General features: G+C 40.3%; 3 protein-coding genes across 4 annotated transcripts; all 3 read right to left on the bottom strand.

Annotated features, from left to right (window-relative positions):
- Nucleotides 1-274: 274 nt before the first annotated feature.
- ergic2 (ERGIC and golgi 2) lies at nt 275-4,930 on the bottom strand. Of its 2 annotated transcripts, none has more exons than XM_069163398.1 (13): nt 4,517-4,930; nt 4,339-4,447; nt 4,203-4,249; nt 4,040-4,107; nt 3,825-3,865; nt 3,450-3,551; nt 3,251-3,343; nt 2,583-2,638; nt 2,320-2,418; nt 2,116-2,213; nt 1,869-2,031; nt 934-1,013; nt 275-822 (listed from the first exon to the last, which is right to left on the bottom strand). In XM_069163398.1, the coding sequence occupies exons 1-13, from the start codon at nt 4,620-4,622 to the stop codon at nt 763-765; spliced, it is 1,122 nt and encodes a 373-aa protein (XP_069019499.1). In that variant the 5' UTR covers nt 4,623-4,930; the 3' UTR covers nt 275-762. The 2 variants fall into 2 exon arrangements, with proteins under 2 accessions (XP_069019499.1, XP_069019500.1); XM_069163399.1 differs by having other exon boundaries at nt 275-819.
- Nucleotides 4,931-6,774: 1,844 nt separating this feature from the next.
- Nucleotides 6,775-9,272, bottom strand: kxd1 (KxDL motif containing 1). The gene is made up of 5 exons (XM_069163402.1): nt 9,175-9,272; nt 8,747-8,854; nt 8,429-8,581; nt 8,271-8,317; nt 6,775-8,164 (listed from the first exon to the last, which is right to left on the bottom strand). The coding sequence occupies exons 2-5, from the start codon at nt 8,842-8,844 to the stop codon at nt 7,905-7,907; spliced, it is 558 nt and encodes a 185-aa protein (XP_069019503.1). The 5' UTR covers nt 8,845-8,854; nt 9,175-9,272; the 3' UTR covers nt 6,775-7,904.
- An 800-nt stretch (nt 9,273-10,072) lies between these two features.
- LOC138206589 (SIN3-HDAC complex-associated factor-like) lies at nt 10,073-17,548 on the bottom strand. Its single transcript, XM_069163401.1, has 6 exons — nt 17,409-17,548; nt 14,340-14,467; nt 14,157-14,256; nt 13,893-14,016; nt 13,659-13,809; nt 10,073-12,360 (listed from the first exon to the last, which is right to left on the bottom strand). Exons 2-6 carry the CDS (start codon nt 14,465-14,467, stop codon nt 12,006-12,008), a joined length of 858 nt encoding a protein of 285 aa, XP_069019502.1. The 5' UTR covers nt 17,409-17,548; the 3' UTR covers nt 10,073-12,005.
- Between the last annotated feature and the right edge of the window lie 585 nt (nt 17,549-18,133).

Below are 18,133 nucleotides of genomic sequence, written 5' to 3'. Positions count from 1 at the left end.
GCAACAGTTTGGATAACTGTTAGTTGTTTACCCCCAAAGAATGACACTTTTACTCTGGTTTTAGCGTCTCAAATGTGAAGTTTTGCTGCTTTTATGTCATTCTAAATTGTGTATTTTTAGGCTTTGATGAAAACCAACAACCACAGCACCTTGGCCACTGGAATATTTTGCACTGTTTCGATTGGTTCGTCAAAAGAAATCATCGGTGCAGCCCCGGGTGAGACGACAGCAGTACGCACCAGAGACGGAGCTAAATATTGACAATGAATCAACGTCAAGTTGAAAGTGGATTTTAAATCAGCCTCAGGTTTCAACAATCATTTTTAAAGTCTTTTCACACTATTCCCACACAGAGCAGAACAAAAAAAAAATCTAAGTTGTTTCACATTAACAGGTGAAACTAATCTGTCAAGGAGGTGTCATTACTCTACACTCCTGCAAAGAGGGTGAATTCGCCAAAAACAAGGGGAAATATGCAGGTATACGAGGCATCATCATAATCGGTATCAAATGTGATCATTTCTGATTTTCAGCTGTCCAGATAAGTGGTGATTACAGTCCTCCCCAGGTGGATGAACAGACACGCGTGAATCTCCCACCCACCCAATAAAAATGTAAAAAAAAAAATTATCAAAATATTACACATTTCAGAATAAAGCAGTGGCACATTTTATAATAAAACAACTTGTAAACATTTCCACAGCATCTCGTTTCTGAGTGTTTGGCCAAGAATGTGAGCGGTAGCTGTTGTCGTCTCGTGACTCATAAGTTTTCTGCAGGAAGTAGAGTTTCACTGTTTTCCTGCACATTCAGAGGAGCCTTCTGGGGAAAGAAAAAAAAAAAAAAAAAAAATACGAGCGGGCCGGTGAGGTTTGAATTCCTGTAAATTTGAAAACTTTCAAAAGGAATACTCTTTCATTTACATTTACTTACATCAAGATGTTTGTAGACGCCCATTTGGAATCGGCAGCAAACGACATCGACCACAAATCCAACCATCCCGTGTATCATACCTGCAAGTGAGAAAAAGATCCACCTTAAACACTCGTGTTCACGTTGGGGGGGGTAAATGAGGGGAAAGGACCTTGATTTGAGTTGTTATACATGTTCCCTGTTCTTTTATGAAGTGGAGGACGTTGAGTTAAAGTGGCAGCCTGCATTTCAAAACCCGCACACATCATGAATAATACACAGCCTCATTTTTGTCTTTTTCCGAGCTGCTAAACACCGTTCGTGGAAGAACAGACGTCTACCCTCACGAGCAGATTCCTTCCTCTACAATTTAACCTTCATGATGTCTTGGAGCTGTTCACTTGTAATCAGATCCCCCGGGACAGATGTTAATGCCAGGTGTGTCGGGGCCAATGATGCAGTTGTTGTAAAACAAACGTTTTCATGCTGATGTCTTCAGGTGCTTGTAAGAAGCCATGACATCCAAGATTAGACAATAATTATTGTTTCCGTGTGCTATATTGTCAAAAAGAGTTCAAACATACATAATGTCAACGTAGACTGGTAGTTCACTGTTTTTTTTAAGGCTACTGTTTTATTAAAGCTGTTGCACACTCTCAGATGTGAATGTACCTACAAAAGATGTTTTACATCTGTTCACAACTGCATTACCATGTAAGAGTAGCATTACTTTGACAAAAACAAAATATATATGTTCACTGTGAGCTACAAGTTGATATTTACATTGGAGTTAATTCATAAATCAAAGCACCCGATGGCGGCCCGGAGGTCAGGAAAGCATTCTGCTAATGTTGCGGTGTACTCTAAAAGCACTTAAAAAGTGCGAGCTGAAACATTACTACAGTTTCTTGAAAGAATAGTACGTCTCCGGTGTTTCTGACGGACAGATTATCTACCCGTGGTGGAGAAAATGCCTCCGATGATGCCGCAGAGTCTGACGAGAAACTGCCAGAGAGGCATGTGCTGCTCGGTGACTTTGACCATCAGCGAGCTGATGTCGTATTTCATGAAGATCCCCGAGACCCCGTGGCTGCCTGCAGCATGGTTGATCACTCGTTCCTGCAGGACGACAAGAGGAATGCAAACATATTCGCCGTACTGGCTGCCACACAACTAAACCTAGAGTGAAAAACGAAAGCCTACCCGCTCAGTGACCGAGTACTGATGCGTCTCTGCAGAGACTTTGTAGGTGTTCAGCTTGGTGGGCACGATGGTGATGAAGTACTGAAACATGTGGTTTGCTGGAAAGACGCAGCAAGAATGAATCAATTAAAAAAAACTGAATATCAGAATGTTAATTAAGATTTTTTTTTTTAAATTGGATAAATTTTGAAATCACAGACGCACATTCAGCAGAGACTTTCTCTGTGCCGTCCAGAGGGCTGATAAGTCCGGGGATCGCTTCTCCGAAGGACAGGTGGTCAATCCGGTGAGAGAAGTTGTAAGCTGTGACACAAGGACAAATGAAAACGATGAATCATCATCAGGTGAATAAAATGGCTTTCGTCATGTGTGGCAGCTGCTACAACTTGACTTTGCACCGTGACAGTCACTGCCATGATGTCAAAGTAAAAAGCCGTGTAGTCGTGTCAGACAGATAATAAACTCACTGTCATGGCTGACCAGGGCTGCTAGATGGGCGTGGCCTCTGGGATGTGGGATGGACCTGTCCAAGGATGAAAAGGTCAAAAGGTTAGCCTGTGTAAAGTTCCATCAAGAGTTGTTGGCGCCGAGATTCGATCAGCGGGAGAGAAGGTCTGCCGGTGATTGTTACATTGTGGGAGGGTTTTGAAACGTCTCGACTGTCGACATGTTTATTTTGGCTGTAAATTTTGGTCCCTTCAACATGGAGGTCTGTGGGAGTTTACTTGCTTTTGGAGTCGGACTCCAGTGGCCATTCAAGAAACTGCAGTTTTTGGCACTTTGGCGTGGGCTTCATTTTTTTTTTATTTTACCGCTTGTTTGCAACCAGTCTGCGCAGGAGTGACCAGTGGGTGGAGCCAACATAACCAGGTCCCGCCCCCCTCCACAGCCCTTAATGCCGAGCTAAGAGGACGTCAATTGGGGGGAACATTTTATTGATAAGTAGCTACTTGCACAACGAGCGATCACTGATCAACCTCGACAACGATAAGCGTCAAGCGAGCAATCACAACAGTTCAAGACAGTCGAGACTGTGGTGACTCTTCACTCTACAGATGTCGTCCATCATTATACAGTTTAAAAAAAAAAAAGATCAACATATTATGAGAAGTGTTTTATTGTCGTGGGTACATACTTGCCAACGGTGATGTGGAAATTTCCTGCCACCTTGTTGACATACATATGTCCATGTATCCTGCAGGCAGTGAGGGAAGTGGAACTGTCCTCACTACGGAGAAGAGGAACAACAAGGCTGAACACTTCCTGGTCCATGAGTATAAATCACATTTTTAACCACCTACAACACAAAAACAAATATCCTGAGGGTCCTGTACCTCTGAGAGTCAGCAGGAGGAACTTCTTTTATTGCAGCCTTGAAGAGCACGTCCTGCAGAGAGTGCTCCACCTTCAGACGCTCCTGGATGTGCAGAAGAGTCCTGACAGAGAAGGACGGAAAAAAATTAGGACTCACTTGGGATGAGATTAAAATAATCCATTGGAATAAAAAAAAAAAATAGCTCAACATATTAGCTTTAGGTCAAACCAAATCGCTCCAGTGAGTCTGCTGTTCAGGCAGAAAATACATTTTGGTGCCCTTTGGGCTACAAGATCACAGACACTGAATATAAATATCAGAACAAATAACACACAAAATATCACTATATTCTTTTAAAAGTGCCCCAGCTGCTACAAGTCCATTTGTATCTTACATGTGCCACAGTCTTTGCGGTGGAGAGAGCTCAAAGTTGACCTACAATGGAGAAATGAAAAAAAAAACATAATTATGAGACAAGGCTAAAGAACACTGCAACCAAAAAAAGGATTAGATGAGATTAATATATATATATATATATATATATATATATATTAATACTCTTGGCTGCTAATCTTTATTGCTCAGTGAATAATAAAAGCTCATACTCACCGGTTCATACTTTAAGCCATCAGAAGAAACCATGGTCTCTGCCAGATCGAGGACATCTGCACCTATGTCTGCATTCAACCACACAAGAAAAGTTCCACACAAAAAAAAAAACCTTCTTTCTAGAACCGACGTGCACAAACAAAATCCACACGACCACACTTACACTGGCACCTCATGGCCACCGTAATGTCCACATTGATCCTGAGTTTGCTGTAAAAGAGGAGCAGGTGCTGTGTTGGACGGAGCGGAGAGGTTCAAAGCGCAGCGGGTCAACTTGTTGTTTTTTTTTAGCTTTTTACCTGCTGAAGTCTTTGTCCACCTCGTATTCATACTTCATCCACGTGTCTCTGTACACAAAGAACTCCAGGAAGGCGAGGACGGCCATGAGCGTGAAGGCCACCAGAGACACTGGGGAAGAGTTTCAGAGACATTAAAGTGGGTCAGGTGCGTGCGTGTGCGTGTGGGTCAGGTGCGTACCTGTCCCTCCGCTGGCTGTGGACTCCACGTAGCTCTCGGGAACTTTAGGAAAAGCGTCCAACTCCTTCACCAGAGTCAGAGCCTTCTTCCTCGTCAGCCTCTTCATCTTGCGGCCGGCAGCAGAGGCGTCCCTCCGGGCGACTCCCTCATAAAGTGGATGTTGTTTTCTGGCAGCTTGGCTTCAGCGTCAACGTTGACCGCTAGCTGTTAGCCTGTTAGCCAGGCAGCCTGCTAATAAACGCGACAATGGGACGACTGGTGTCGCGCTAAATTAAGTCTCACACACACACACACACACACAAAAACCCCGGTGTTATCCGCGGGGTTTTTTTTTTAACGTGCTTCTGTTCAAAACAAAAACAAAATAAATCTCCGGTACGAAGGAAGTTGCCCAGTGAGTGTGTTGTGGGCAGACTCGTGTGGTTTTGACTACATTATCTGTGGAAAAAGCTGCTGCGATTTGGTGTCAGCGCCCTCTGGCGGTCGCTCGACGTTCAGTACACAGTTTAAAACTTAACACGAAATATTAAAAAAAATCAAATCAAATAAGAAGAAAAAACCTTTATGCTCCTGGTGCTAACGAAGCTTAGTGCTTAGTTTGTATTTTTCTTTAGCACCCTAACGTTAAACAAGTATACTGACCACTGTGTACAATTTTAAGGATATATTTGTTTTTCAATTTGATGCTACTTTATTGTCCCACTTCACTACATTTCAGAAGGAACTTTCTACTTTAACTGCATTTATTTGACAGCTTTAGTTACTTTTAAGATGAAGGTTTGAAACTATGGATAATTAGGGTGAAAACACAAGACAGGCTACTGTGTGACCTTCAGCATGTGAAGGACTAAACAAATAGGTCTATATTTATTTGAATACCACTCCCACACTAAAGTAAACACAATAAACTTCAACACTAAAATGAAGCTAAGGTTTCACAGTGAATGCCGCCTGGTTACCCTTTGGGTAATATAATAAGTTTTAAAATACAACACATTGTTAAAGATTAAATCAGTGGTTTTGAACTTTTTTTTTGTCTTTTGACATCTTACAAAAAGCAGCGTGTAGTCACAGTCACATTTCAGATGTCTATGAGCTGTTAACAGCTCCACCAAACAGTGATTTTCCCCTTTAAACTTTTCTCATGGTATTATTTCAATAAATTTGAATCTGAGATTTGGGTATTGGATTTTTTTTTTTTTTCTTCTTCCTTCTTTCCTCTCTGTAATCATCTGACGACCCTCAGATTTATCTGTTCTCCCTGTTTATAAAACTGGATATAACGTAGTTTAAACTAGCTCCACCTGCAACAGCTACAACAGTAACATGCTGCTTACACACTGATGCTTCAGTATTAATACTCGAATGATGTCACATATAATAATATATCATTCACAGGGACCAAACCAGTACTTTTACTTTCATACTTTAACTTCATGTTGCTGCTAATATTTTTACTTGTAATGGAGTATTTTCACATGGCTGTATTGGTACTTTAACTTAGGTACAGCATCTCAGTACTTCTTTCACCTCTGCTAATTTTTTATGAAGTTAGCTGGAAGCTTCTAGCCAATGTCTATGTGGCATTTATTAATAATGTTATTAGACAACTACTTTTCACTTGGTAACAACCACTAAGCACAGTGTTGACATATTCAAATAAATGCCTAAATGTAGCCAGTTGCAAATATTTCAGATAATGATATCATGCCCATAAAGTGTGTAAATAAATGACTCATTGTTTATATTAACCTGGAGCGATTCTTTGAGGCAAAAACAAATAGTCTGGTCCTTATTAACAACCTGTTCTTCGCCTCATCTGTACTTTGTGTACAGGATCTCTCTGCTGGATTCCTATATGGCCCCAAGAAATGATTATGTTGTTACATCAGAGAGTGAATGTTTACTGTGTTTACTAGTTTTTCAGAAGACAGTTATGCATGTTTAACTCTGTGGTAGGAACCATATTCCCAAACAAAGTTATGATTAACCACAAACTTCAGCCCCATTGGTATTTTTTTTTACCTAAAATCTACCCTGCCTACATTTTGTGAGGCCCATACTTTCTGGTGATTTACCTCAAATGTTCTTTTACAATAAAGTATCTTTCTCTTCGTTCATTTTCTGTTGAGTTTAAGAATCCGAAAACAGTCGATCAAATATCACAGCTGTTTTTTGTTTTGTTTTTTTAAATTGAATGACACCATTTGTCAAAGATATCCTTCATGTACATGCCAAAAACATTTTTCAAAACACTATCACATTTCTCACATTAGCTTTAATTTAAGGGGGAAATCCACTCAATAAACAATGTACATCTTTATAGTAATTTTCGAAAGGAGTCGCTACAAACACACCTCTGTCCCCGTTGTTAAAATTAAGAGCATCCTTCATTGTGAGTTTTTTTTTTCAATCTACTGACAGTGAATCAGAATGTACCTGTGAGGGCTTATTAAACACTGTTTGATCAAGACATATCAAAACTGGTTTTATTTGAATATCAGATTGACAGTTGTGACTCTTGACATGTATCCATGACTGTGTTGCAAGTAAAAAAATTCAAAGTATATTTACTAATGGAGAGGATTTCTAAAATGTTTCCATCTGTAATCTTCAGTCATTTGAGATTCAGTAACAGTAGAAATTACAAGCTGCCGAATTTTGATTGGCTGTTGGCAGCCCCATTAATTCAGGTATCAGAACAATATTTTGAGAAAAGTTAGTCACCCTAAGAAATGTGAACTTTTTCTGATAATTTGTTCATGTAAAAACAATTTTAACAATTAAAAGCAATGTTCAGGTATAATGCTTCCTGGTGGTCAATCTGTGTGAAACTTTGGGATCATCCAGTGTTGATCTAAATATTACAACGCCACCTGTGAGTTCAGTTCATCATGTCTTGGGGCGGAGTGGTGGCAGGGATTTGTGAAGAAGTTTCATGTTTCTCAGTTGTACCGTTTTTGCTACATAAACACTTTTGGAGGACAAAAATAAATGACAAGAATTGGAACAAACAACAATAGTTTCCCTGCAGCTTTGTTGTTTAGATCTCTAAATAAATCCGGGCTTTTGCTCAGGTATACTGTATCTGCAGTGAGATATACTAAAACGTCAAGTACTTTCTGCATTTTTTTGTTTTGTTTTGTGTATGCTGTGCAGGCATAGGACAAGCAAGCATGCCAACAAACATCCAGCGCCCGCATAGACAGTTCAGAGACACCTCCAACAACAGGGCTGGAATTTTCAAAAAAAAAGATTAATGACTGAAAGAGCCGCAAATATTACAGAGGCCATCGCACACTCAAAAATACAGCACGACCTCCTGCTAAAGTAGCTTTAAGGTTGAAGCTCAGTTTCAAGTAACACAAGTCCATTCACAATGTCCCCTCTATTCTGCAGGTACAGAGTCAGGACCCTCGTCCCGGAGTACGGCTGTCTCCGGGACGTCTGAAGTGGGCGTGTCTGGTGGCTCTTGAGAAAGATCTTCAGAGCATCTGCTCACGGTGGGTGAGATCACATCTGGACTTGTGTCACAGGACTCTGTGCTCTGCTCTGAGGGCGCAGTTGTTGCTGTTGTTGTTGCAACACTCGGGGGAACTGGGTCAAACTCATCATCGTCATCCTCCAGGATGGGCGACTCATGGATATCTGTCAGGAAAGTAGGAGATGTTTAAGACATTATATTTAGATGCACTAATGTTTGTAAGCTAATAGTGGTTATAAAATGAGGACTGGGAAGAAAATGTGGACTCACTGCTGAAAGCTTCTGGGTACTGCTTAGCAATCTTCCCTTTTAATGTCCTGGAGAAGCGGAGGAGACCAATAATCAGAAGTTGTGTGTGTGTGTGTGTGTGTGTGTGTGTGTGTGTGTGTGTGTGTGTGTGTGTTTGCACTGTGGGAATAGCGACTCACCTGATCCTCCTGAAAATGCTGTCCAGGTCTTTCTTCATCTCCACCAGTGTGCGGGTGTGCAGCAGGAAGTGCTCGTTCATCTGCTGCAGTCGGACATTAGACAGTCCATTAAAGTTGATCAGCATCTCGTTGGTCTTCTCAAAGCGGTCGAGCCTGTTTTAATGACGATTAAGCAGAGAAACGTCAATCCTGAAGCTTCACGGTAATATGCAAATGACCTGGATCAACCCAAAACAATACACACGCATTTCATATTTAGTGAGGCAGCAGGAAAAAAAAAACCACAACACATCAAGCTCATCACAGCACGACACTCACATGTGTCTCTGAGCCTGAATGATGGCGTTGACATCCTCCGAGTTGACCATGCTCAGCATCCTGTTACAGAACACGCTAGATGCTGTGGGCTCCACCATGATGACGAATCTGCAAATACAAACCTCTGTTTATAAATGTGTGAGAGATAATATCCACAAAACAACATTAAGCCTTTCAAGAAAATTGAACCGTGGAAGAAACGGAAAGAGGCCCTAACTATGTAGATTCATTACGTTAATTCACACTAACAAGGGCAGTAAACTGCAGCTCTGAAAGCTCCCAGTGATGTTGTAGTCGCAAGCATGCTGTAAAAAAAAAATATATATATACTGTCACTTCCTTTGTTAGCAGCCTGGACGAAGCACTGACCGTCCCGTTAGCCCGCAAGCTAAAATAACAAAGGAAGCAACAAACGTAATTTTACCTACCTTAAGTAATGCTTGTCGACCTTCGGCTGTCGAAATAGATAATTAAAACTACATCTGACTGCTAGCTGTGAAACAAAAACAAAGCACTTCCTTGTTTGTTTTTTTCACTTCCTGTCATCTGACCACTGTTTCCGGTAAAAAAAAAAAAAAAAAAAAAAAAAAAAAAATTCTCCCTTCTTCTTTGTGCCTACTGGCTGAACGTAAACCAACCAAAAGGTGCACATCAACCATTTCCTTTGGTCATCTTTCCATTCAAACTACTTATTATTAATTTGTATAATTGGAGTTTTTTTTTGGTGCAGAAATTTTAAAGCAATAACGGTTAAAGTGTGGTGACACTTCAAAATCAAAAATCATTATTATATGATATAAGAAACACCAATGCCTATGATTACAGACTGTGAAACAATAAATGGAAAAAGCATATGATTTAAAGTTCATCCAACATTGTTGCAATGCTTTCCAAAATAATGGATGTTTTAGTTGTCTCCCATTGTAATGCATAGTGATCATAAATGAGTTAAAATACTCTAACATTAAGTAACAAATTTCTTGACTTGAACAGGTGTTAGCCTTTGCATTATTTTGTTGATGAATCATTTTATTAATATTGTCTCCTTCAAATACAGTTGCTGTTTATTCATCGTGTTCTCCTGGGTAGTATTTGGAAATTAGATAGCTCAAATGTCAAAGAAAGGCAACTTGTCCTTTTTGGATTTGGATATCATTACTGTGTAATTATGGATTATTAATAATGTATGCAATGTCAGGCGCTTTTGAATTGAGATGATGTTTCCTAGTGTAATCGAGAATCCCTTTATGTACTGCCATGTTTCAACTCCTTTACCCTTCTTTGATTCCTTTCTTCCTTGAACCAATAAATTCAGTGACGCCATACTTCCAGAAAACTCACAAAATTACTTTTATTAAGGGACAAGTAAAAAAAGTACATGATGTATAAAAAATACAAAACCGCTTTGTCTAACTCGTAAGCTAAGTAAATGCATAGCAACATTACATGCAAGTCTAGAGTAAGGTATCCTACTATTCTGTAACATTTTTAAGCTACAAGGTAAAAGAAGCACAGTTTGGTTGCAATCGTTTAAGTCTACGTGATACAGATCCGATGTGATGATACAGAATAAGCAAATATAATATATAAACCGATGAGCAAATAAATACTTAACAACATTTCACAATTATTGACAACTAGTAATTCATCGCAATGTTAACTAAAGCCTGCGTGAGAATTACATTCGTTTTCTGTTGAATTAAACCGTACTAAGTATGAGCTAACGAGGAAAAGAATTCATAGTACAACACCTCTAAGTGGGAATGCAGGAAAACAAATAAATAGGAAATAAATAAATAATGAAACCTATATAAAAGTCTCATCACTCACCCAACCCTTTATGTACATAACACACCATCTGATCCCAACTACAACATCACATGTATGAAATTTCATATTAGTGTTCTTTTTAGAAAACCATAAACATACATACAAATGACCTCGGACAAGCACAAGTGTCCATGGAAAACCTGCATTGATTTGACATTGGGTGAATTTCAATGTGCTTTGGCTTTTATTTGATAAATAAAGTAATATTAGGCTATATATCACAACACATTTGTGGTATATAAGAGGCAATGGCATAGAAGTTCAGCTTGTATAAAGTCTTTTACCATAAACGGACCCAGGAATGACAGAAATTACTGATATTGATATTGCTGAATGACTATAGACCGAGTTTGTGTTTTGCTGTTGTATTGTGTGATATTATTATGCAAAGACAGTTTAATTTTTCCTTTTTTTTTTTTTTTTACATATAAAAATAAGTTAAAACTTCAGAAAAATGGATCCAAAAAATAAAAGTAAGATTTACAATTTCTATAAGGCCATGCAATTTTTTTAGAAGACTCATGCATCAGATCATTACGTCTTTTGGATGAGTGGGCTTGCCATTCATGCAAAAATGCAATGCACTGTGTGTTGCTGAGGCCACAATAAATATCGCTACTGTCCCTTTTTGTTCCTTAATACCAATCCAGAATTAACACTAGCACTGTCTGTAACACATATTTAAGGCTGGTGTATTTGCTGTTGAAGCTGTGAATAGGCTTTATTTAAATGGGACCCACAGAAACGCTAATCCAGTCTACAAACACAAACTATTTGAGAGGAGTGGATGTCATTGTGAGCAGAGAGAAGAACACAAGGGATACTGTACAGGTCTGTGCTCCGTCAGCGTAAAGTGTACTTCATTCCAAAACGAGGTATCCACCATTTAAAAAAAAAATAAATAAAAAAAGTTATCTAATCTTAGAAAAAAGAAAGCAAAACTAATCCCATTATGTTAGTCATCTTGACAAATATGCTGATGAAATATCCACACCGAGAATGGGTTCCAGCTTTGTGTTTGAAATGGGTAATGAATTTCAAGTAGTACCTTTTTCTGTAAATAAGCAGATGTATTGCGTTTTGGAATAAAATCTGTTAAACGTCCCAGCAGAGCTCCAGCATTTCATCTAAAGTAGATCAATAACACCACAGATGATCGATGGTCCATCGTCAGAATGGCAAGAATATTAAATACAAAAAAAAAAAATTAAAAATAAAAGAGACAAAGTGGAAACACAACAGTCCATAAGTTACAATTTAAACATAATAAACAATCCTCCAACATTTTCATGGAGAAGACCAAAGGATTTTCAGCTGCTTTATGATTGAAGGCAATCTGAGGCCACTTCTTTCTGCAAGTGCTCGAGAAAAACGGCACCCCAAGATGTCTTCAGAGATGTGTGCAAGGAGAGGGGTGGCGGCTCTGACTTTACCACCCTCCTTCTGCAACCGCCTCGCTCATGGCTGGAGGTGTTGTCACAACAACACAGAGCTGAGCCGATTCTGCATTTCCCTCACCCGTTGGTATCACCTTCACTTCCTCTTCCATCTGGGATTTTTCCACACCCACCGGGCCCTCTTCTACCTCCACCTCTTCCTCCTCATCTTCCTCGTCTTCCTCCTCCTCCTCTTCTTCCTCCTCCTCCTGTTGTTGCTGTTGTTGCTGCTGCTGCTGCTGCTGCTGCTGCCGCTGCTTGTTGCGGCAGCATGGTTTGAACAAGTGGGGGTCGATGAGCACCTCCCCAAAGCGCCCCTTGTAGATTATCCCACAGCACACCTTTTGCCTGGATAGAGCAAAACGCATTGTATCAGTTTAGATGTATAAAACGAGACCAAAACAATTAAAGCTTTATCCGTTTTACCTGCCATGTCATTCAGAGAATCACATTAAAATACAGGGACAATTTAATAGTGACAAACATAGAAAGTCAGTGGGAAGGGAGGAAGTGAATATATAAATAAATATATATATATAAATATATAAATAAGTGAATAAATCGCTCTACAGCTCCAAAGTTTAATGAAGAAGCAACATTTTGGGTATTAAATGTATCTTCTTTAATTATGTAGCTGTTAATGCTTAACGTTGCTGTGAAGAATTATCCATCTCAAGCATGTGTTAACTAAGCTTTTGTCATAATAACGAATGGAAATTATTGGCTATCTGGAAGAAGCCTAAAATAATACATGCAATTTGTAGGAAGTGGCCAAAATGTGCAAAAAAAAAAAATGGTCCTTTAAAAGAAAGTGTGCATCTAGTGGTATTAGACCAAGCACACGAGATGCCAGCCTCTTGATTTGTCTTTATCTTTATTGTTCCTGCAAAATGGATTACATACCATCATCACCTAGAATTACATAGAGAAGGACCAGGGAAAAATTTTGTTATTTAGCCACACCTAAGGCTGTCAAGATCATATGTTTTGTTGATTATTGATGTCTTTTTCTGTTCATTTTACTTTGACCAACTCCTTTTATGGCAACAAATCACCTTGGGCTTTACTTTTTCACACAGTGTTGCTGTAATGTTTGACTTGACCATGCCATGCAAATCCAGCATTGAATAATATAAGTAAAGCACCTCAAGACAAACAGTTGGTGGTGAAAATTCACATGTGCAATTAAACTGCAGCATAAGAAGACACATTATTTTGTCATTGCAAACAAATTTGCTCTTACGGTTTTGTTAGTTTTGGTCACAGAATTAAGAACTTTGCTTATGAAACTAGCTTTTTTTTTTGCCTGCAATTTGAAAACATTTGCTCTCAAGGCAGTTGAGTTGTCCCACTATAACAACAACAACAAAATTAACAGGAAACTGACGCACAGTGTGTACACAGAGTCCCGAGAAGAGCTCCAAGAGAGAACACCTGTGTGGGTGAACTGTTGGAGGATGGGACTTTAGGAAACTAAAAAGTTGCCTTTACATTTTGAGCACGAGAAAACTCGTAATTTTTGTTTTATTCAATACTGTATTCCATAAAGTTTGTCGTGTCAAAAACTAGCTGCATTGTGTCAGTGGAAGTCCTAAATAATGAGTTTGTAGGTCAAAGAAGTGCCAATGCGTCCCTGTCTGACTCACCTCTTCCAGTAAGTCAGGTCCAGAAAAGAGAAGACGGGGGAGCGGCTGGATCCTGGGCTGAGTTCGGTGTCGGACCCCTCGTCTGACAGGTTGCTGTAGCTGGGAGACTGAGCCGGAGAGGCACTGGAGGTGGTGCTGTGGGCATCTGAATCTGGTGGGCACAGCAAAGCATGATAAGTGACTTAGTTAACAAATGAGGGCAATTAACAGCGATTCTGAAAATGAAGAACTCACTGTTTCTTTTCAGCTCCTTCTGCAGCCTGATGATCTGACTCGGCCGAGCTTTCTTGGAGATGGACTTTATCTTCTTGGGCCGTGAGGTTATCTTTAGGCTGGGACCTCCTCTGGCATCAACAACCTGTATGTATGGAGGAACAGGAGACAAGAAGAGAGGAAAGCAGATTTTTGTCTACTCAAAATGGGTTTTTATAATTCAGGTATGTTATCATGACCAACTAACAGTTCAAACATAATGTCAGCGCTGCAATCCAAACTCACATGGTTCCAGTTTTTCTTGGTTCCCACAGGAAGCTTTTTCCAGCGTTTCACGAGGAGCACGCAGGCGTTACAGATTTCTCCAGATCGCGTTTCACTCAACCTGCAAGAAAAGACAGAGATCAATAAACCTGACCGACTCACTACAGCTGCTTCTCTCTCCAAAACTCCAGGTGTGTCACTTACCCAAAACAGCTCCGGAAATCCTTCTCATACCGCTTGCTGTCCGTGAAACGAGAGCTTGAGGACTTTGCACGGCAGATGCAGCAGCCGTCCAAACTCCTGTACATCTTAGGCTTGTGAAAGCCAAACATCTGCGTGTAAACGAAAGGAGGATTTAAATATCACCTCTGGCTCTCATCAGTGCGCATCCCTCCCTGCAGCTGCACAGGTCTGCTTTAGATCCGAGGTGATGTTTTGCGCCAATATTTTTTAATTGATCCTAATATTTACGTGAAGTGAATTCATTAAACGTGTTTAATCACTATCAATATTCACGGGAAGCAGTTTCGGTTTTTAGAGCATCTCTGCGCTCTGACCCACATGGGGGGGAAGTAGGTCAACAGTCAGACAGCGTGTCAGACAGATAATGTCACTATGCTGTGCTCGCACGATTCACGCGTCGTTTTGGAAACTCAAAAAAAAAAAAAAAATCATGGAAGCTCGCACTTTAATCCGAGTCTCCCCGCTGCACTACTTAGCCTACATCAGATTTGTTATGGTTAAAACAAACTACATGATGCGAGGTTGTGTTGCCAGAGAAATGCCAAAAATATAAATGTGTCCCGGGGGAAATGAGTCGAAATGCAAAAAGCGTGCCGATTATGCAGAGGAATTATGATTTATGTTGCTAGGCAAAATTGTATCTCCACAGCACATGTGGACCTGAACTGCGGCAAAACTGCGAGCCGCGCCCCCCAGACTGCTTTTTTTTTTTTTTTTTTTCCCTCTCTCTCTCTTCTTGCCATCAGTCCTCAGGGTCTTCTGACAGTGCGGTGCCACAGAGAGCACGCAGAGAGCAGGAAAACCAAAGAGCTCTCACTCGGCTCCTTATAAAAGATACCACATAAAGTTGGGCGCAGTGGGCGCACCAAGTCATGTCTCTCCTGATGTCTGAAGATATCAGTTTGAGAATGAAAAATGATACAACTACAGTTGTTGACATTGCATTGGATGAATATGAGAAAAAAAAAAAAAATCACTCAAATTTACTTTCAGCAGTGACAAATCTGATATGGTCATTATTTTGTAAAAAATGTGGGATCTTAATATTTATTAAAATACAGGATTGTGTATTATATCCCTGTGATGCATGTCTGTAAAATAATAACAGCATATAGCCGTATGTACAAGGTCTAATAAGAAATTGCAATGTACATACAAATGGAAAGGGCTCTGTGAATACTTCACTGTTGCACAATTATATGCGTGTTAAAGTAAAGTAGGGCTGCAAATAGTTATCATTTTTACGACTGGCTAATCTGTTAATTATTTTATCAATTAATTTACTTACTGTTTGGCGTTTAAAGTTTGAGAAAATGGTAACAAAACAGAAAAAGCCTTTGACAAGTGTTTCCAGAAGCCGAAAAAGCAGATAGACAATAAGAAGCTCAATTAATCTCAACATTTAAAAATTATTCACACGTTTAATCGATTATCAAAATAGTTGCCAATTAATTGTCTGTCGATCAACTAATCATTTAATCAAATAATCATAGGAGCTCTAACATGGAAATCGAACTTATCGCTCTCTTTAACCAGGAAAGTGCGGCACTGAGATTTAAAATCTAATTTACACTACAGTCAAAATTAAGACCGCAGCAGCACAAAAGATAAAATAGCTCAAAATTGAGGAAAATAAGGAACACGGATAGGTAAAATGATAACACAGCAGTCTATACCAACAATTTAAATGGTATTTTATAGGTATCAATACATATAATCTACCTGAGATCAGCTCGGTACATGTATTCTGGAGTATGTTATAGGCCAGTTTTTTTTTTTTCTGTCGTGTGGTTCATCTGTAAACTACAGAGGATCTCTGCAGCAGAATACAGTACGTGACGCAACTCAACATGGCAACACACTTCAAAGGCGGAGGCAATGTGGGGAAGGGGGTGTGATGCGATTTACATGCGAAAAAAAACCCCGTCATATTCAAAGTAAACTGTAAAAATCCTCACGAAAGCTGTCGGACTCGGCGCGACAAACACTTTCACTTTGTCAAATAAAAAAAGACACCGAGAAATGAACCAGTTTTTATCGAGAGAAAAGTGCAAGTCGCCAGAATCACCGCCCACTCCAGCGAGGAAGCATGGCACGCCACACGACCTGCTTTCATGCGCACCCATTTTCTGATGACCGTCCTCTGCTCGACGATGCTCCACTTTACTTCACTACATTAAGTGTGCGATAACCCGAGGCGAACCTACTTCCGACAGAAAAAATCCCTCGGTTTCAGTTTTGAAAGGAAAGCTGTAGTGAGATAATAGTGTAATTTGAGCTTTACTCTTTGTTATTCCGGAGCCGCGTCACTGCAACATTCAACTACATGTGCGCGAAGTTCCCAGCGACGGCTTCGTGAAAGTCGTTTTTTTTTTTTTACACCGATTTCTTAAACCGAACTACATTTTTGAGCCGGCTCGAGTCTTTATAAATAGTTAAGTGTTTGCAGGAGCTGTCTTGTTGACAGCGGCGCCCGCGTGCTGAGACGCATCTCCTTGCTCCGGGTGGGCGTGAGACGTTCAACTTGGCTTATTTAGCACGCACAAATGTAGCATACTGCACGCGCGCTTCAACCCAACAATGTTTACAACATTTAAAGCTTTTAATTAAAGTGTTTCCGGATATAATTCTCACAATTTCAGACATTAGTTAAATTACGTTAAATGGAGTTATTTCCTCCCAAACAGCCAAATGCACCGAGACAACCAATAACAACAACAGCCACCCCCCTCTTCATGTCTGCATGTGAAGCCCGTTCCGACACCATTTAAACACATTTCCTCGCTTTCCTCGCCATTTTCCCACTTTGCCCGGCTACTTGAATTGTTTATGAGGTGACCTACACGTTAAGATGACCGACCAGTTGGTCTCGCAGCAGGCCCAAAAAAAAAAAAAAAAAAAAAAAAAAAAGAGCAATTGTTCTGAGACAACTCGAAGCTTGTTTTGAATTACACATATGAAAAGCCCTGCTCAGACTTTAAGTCCCCTTAAAACGCAACAAAACAAATACAAACCGGCGGCGTTCGTTACCTTGTTGCAGGTGAAGCTGATACAAAGTAAAAGTCGTTGCAGCGCGTCGTTACGATGTGACTATAAGGAAAATCAACCCGCTTCAGTAACCCGCTCTCTTGTTGATGTCTGCGCCTGTGGACGGGACTGGATAGTTGTGGCCGCACTACGCATGCGTCGCATCCACACCTCCATTTCAGAGTCGAGCAGAAGGCTTTTTTTTTTTTTTTTTTTTTCTTCAATCAAACTATTTACATAAACGACGTGTGACGTAGCCGTGCGTCTGCATTCTACTGGCCTTATAAGGATGGGAACATTGCGCGGGAACAGGGGGCTCGGCCCCGGTTGCTATGGCACATTGGAGAATGTCAGCAAAGGGGGCGGGGCCTGTCGGTTTACTACAGAACGCCAGATGGCCCGTCTGGAGGCCCTACGGTTTTTAGGAGGCTCGGCGTCTAGCACGGAGATGGGCTTTGTTGATTTCAATTGCGTGACTACAGACCAGATTAGTGGTAAATAAAAGGTGGGTGAAAATTGGTCTCCATCCAGTGGTCAGTTTAGGGCGAACAACCCCTTGTGTTGGCAGCAGCAACAGCCAGCCCGTCGTCCTCTCTCACATCAGTTTGATCATTAAAAAATATATAGACTGCTGTCTGCGCCGTTATGGGATATACTAAAATAAAAAATTTGGGTAAACTTCAAGCAAAGGGGTGGATAACCCGAGTTACTACCGGTTAAATGACAGA

The sequence above is a fragment of the Embiotoca jacksoni genome, unplaced genomic scaffold, assembly GCF_022577435.1.
Source record: "Embiotoca jacksoni isolate LCO1_2020_lvr unplaced genomic scaffold, fEmbJac1.0.p SCAF_3, whole genome shotgun sequence".
Classification (NCBI taxonomy): domain Eukaryota; kingdom Metazoa; phylum Chordata; class Actinopteri; family Embiotocidae; genus Embiotoca; species Embiotoca jacksoni.
This window is presented reverse-complemented; position numbering and strand designations above follow the sequence as displayed.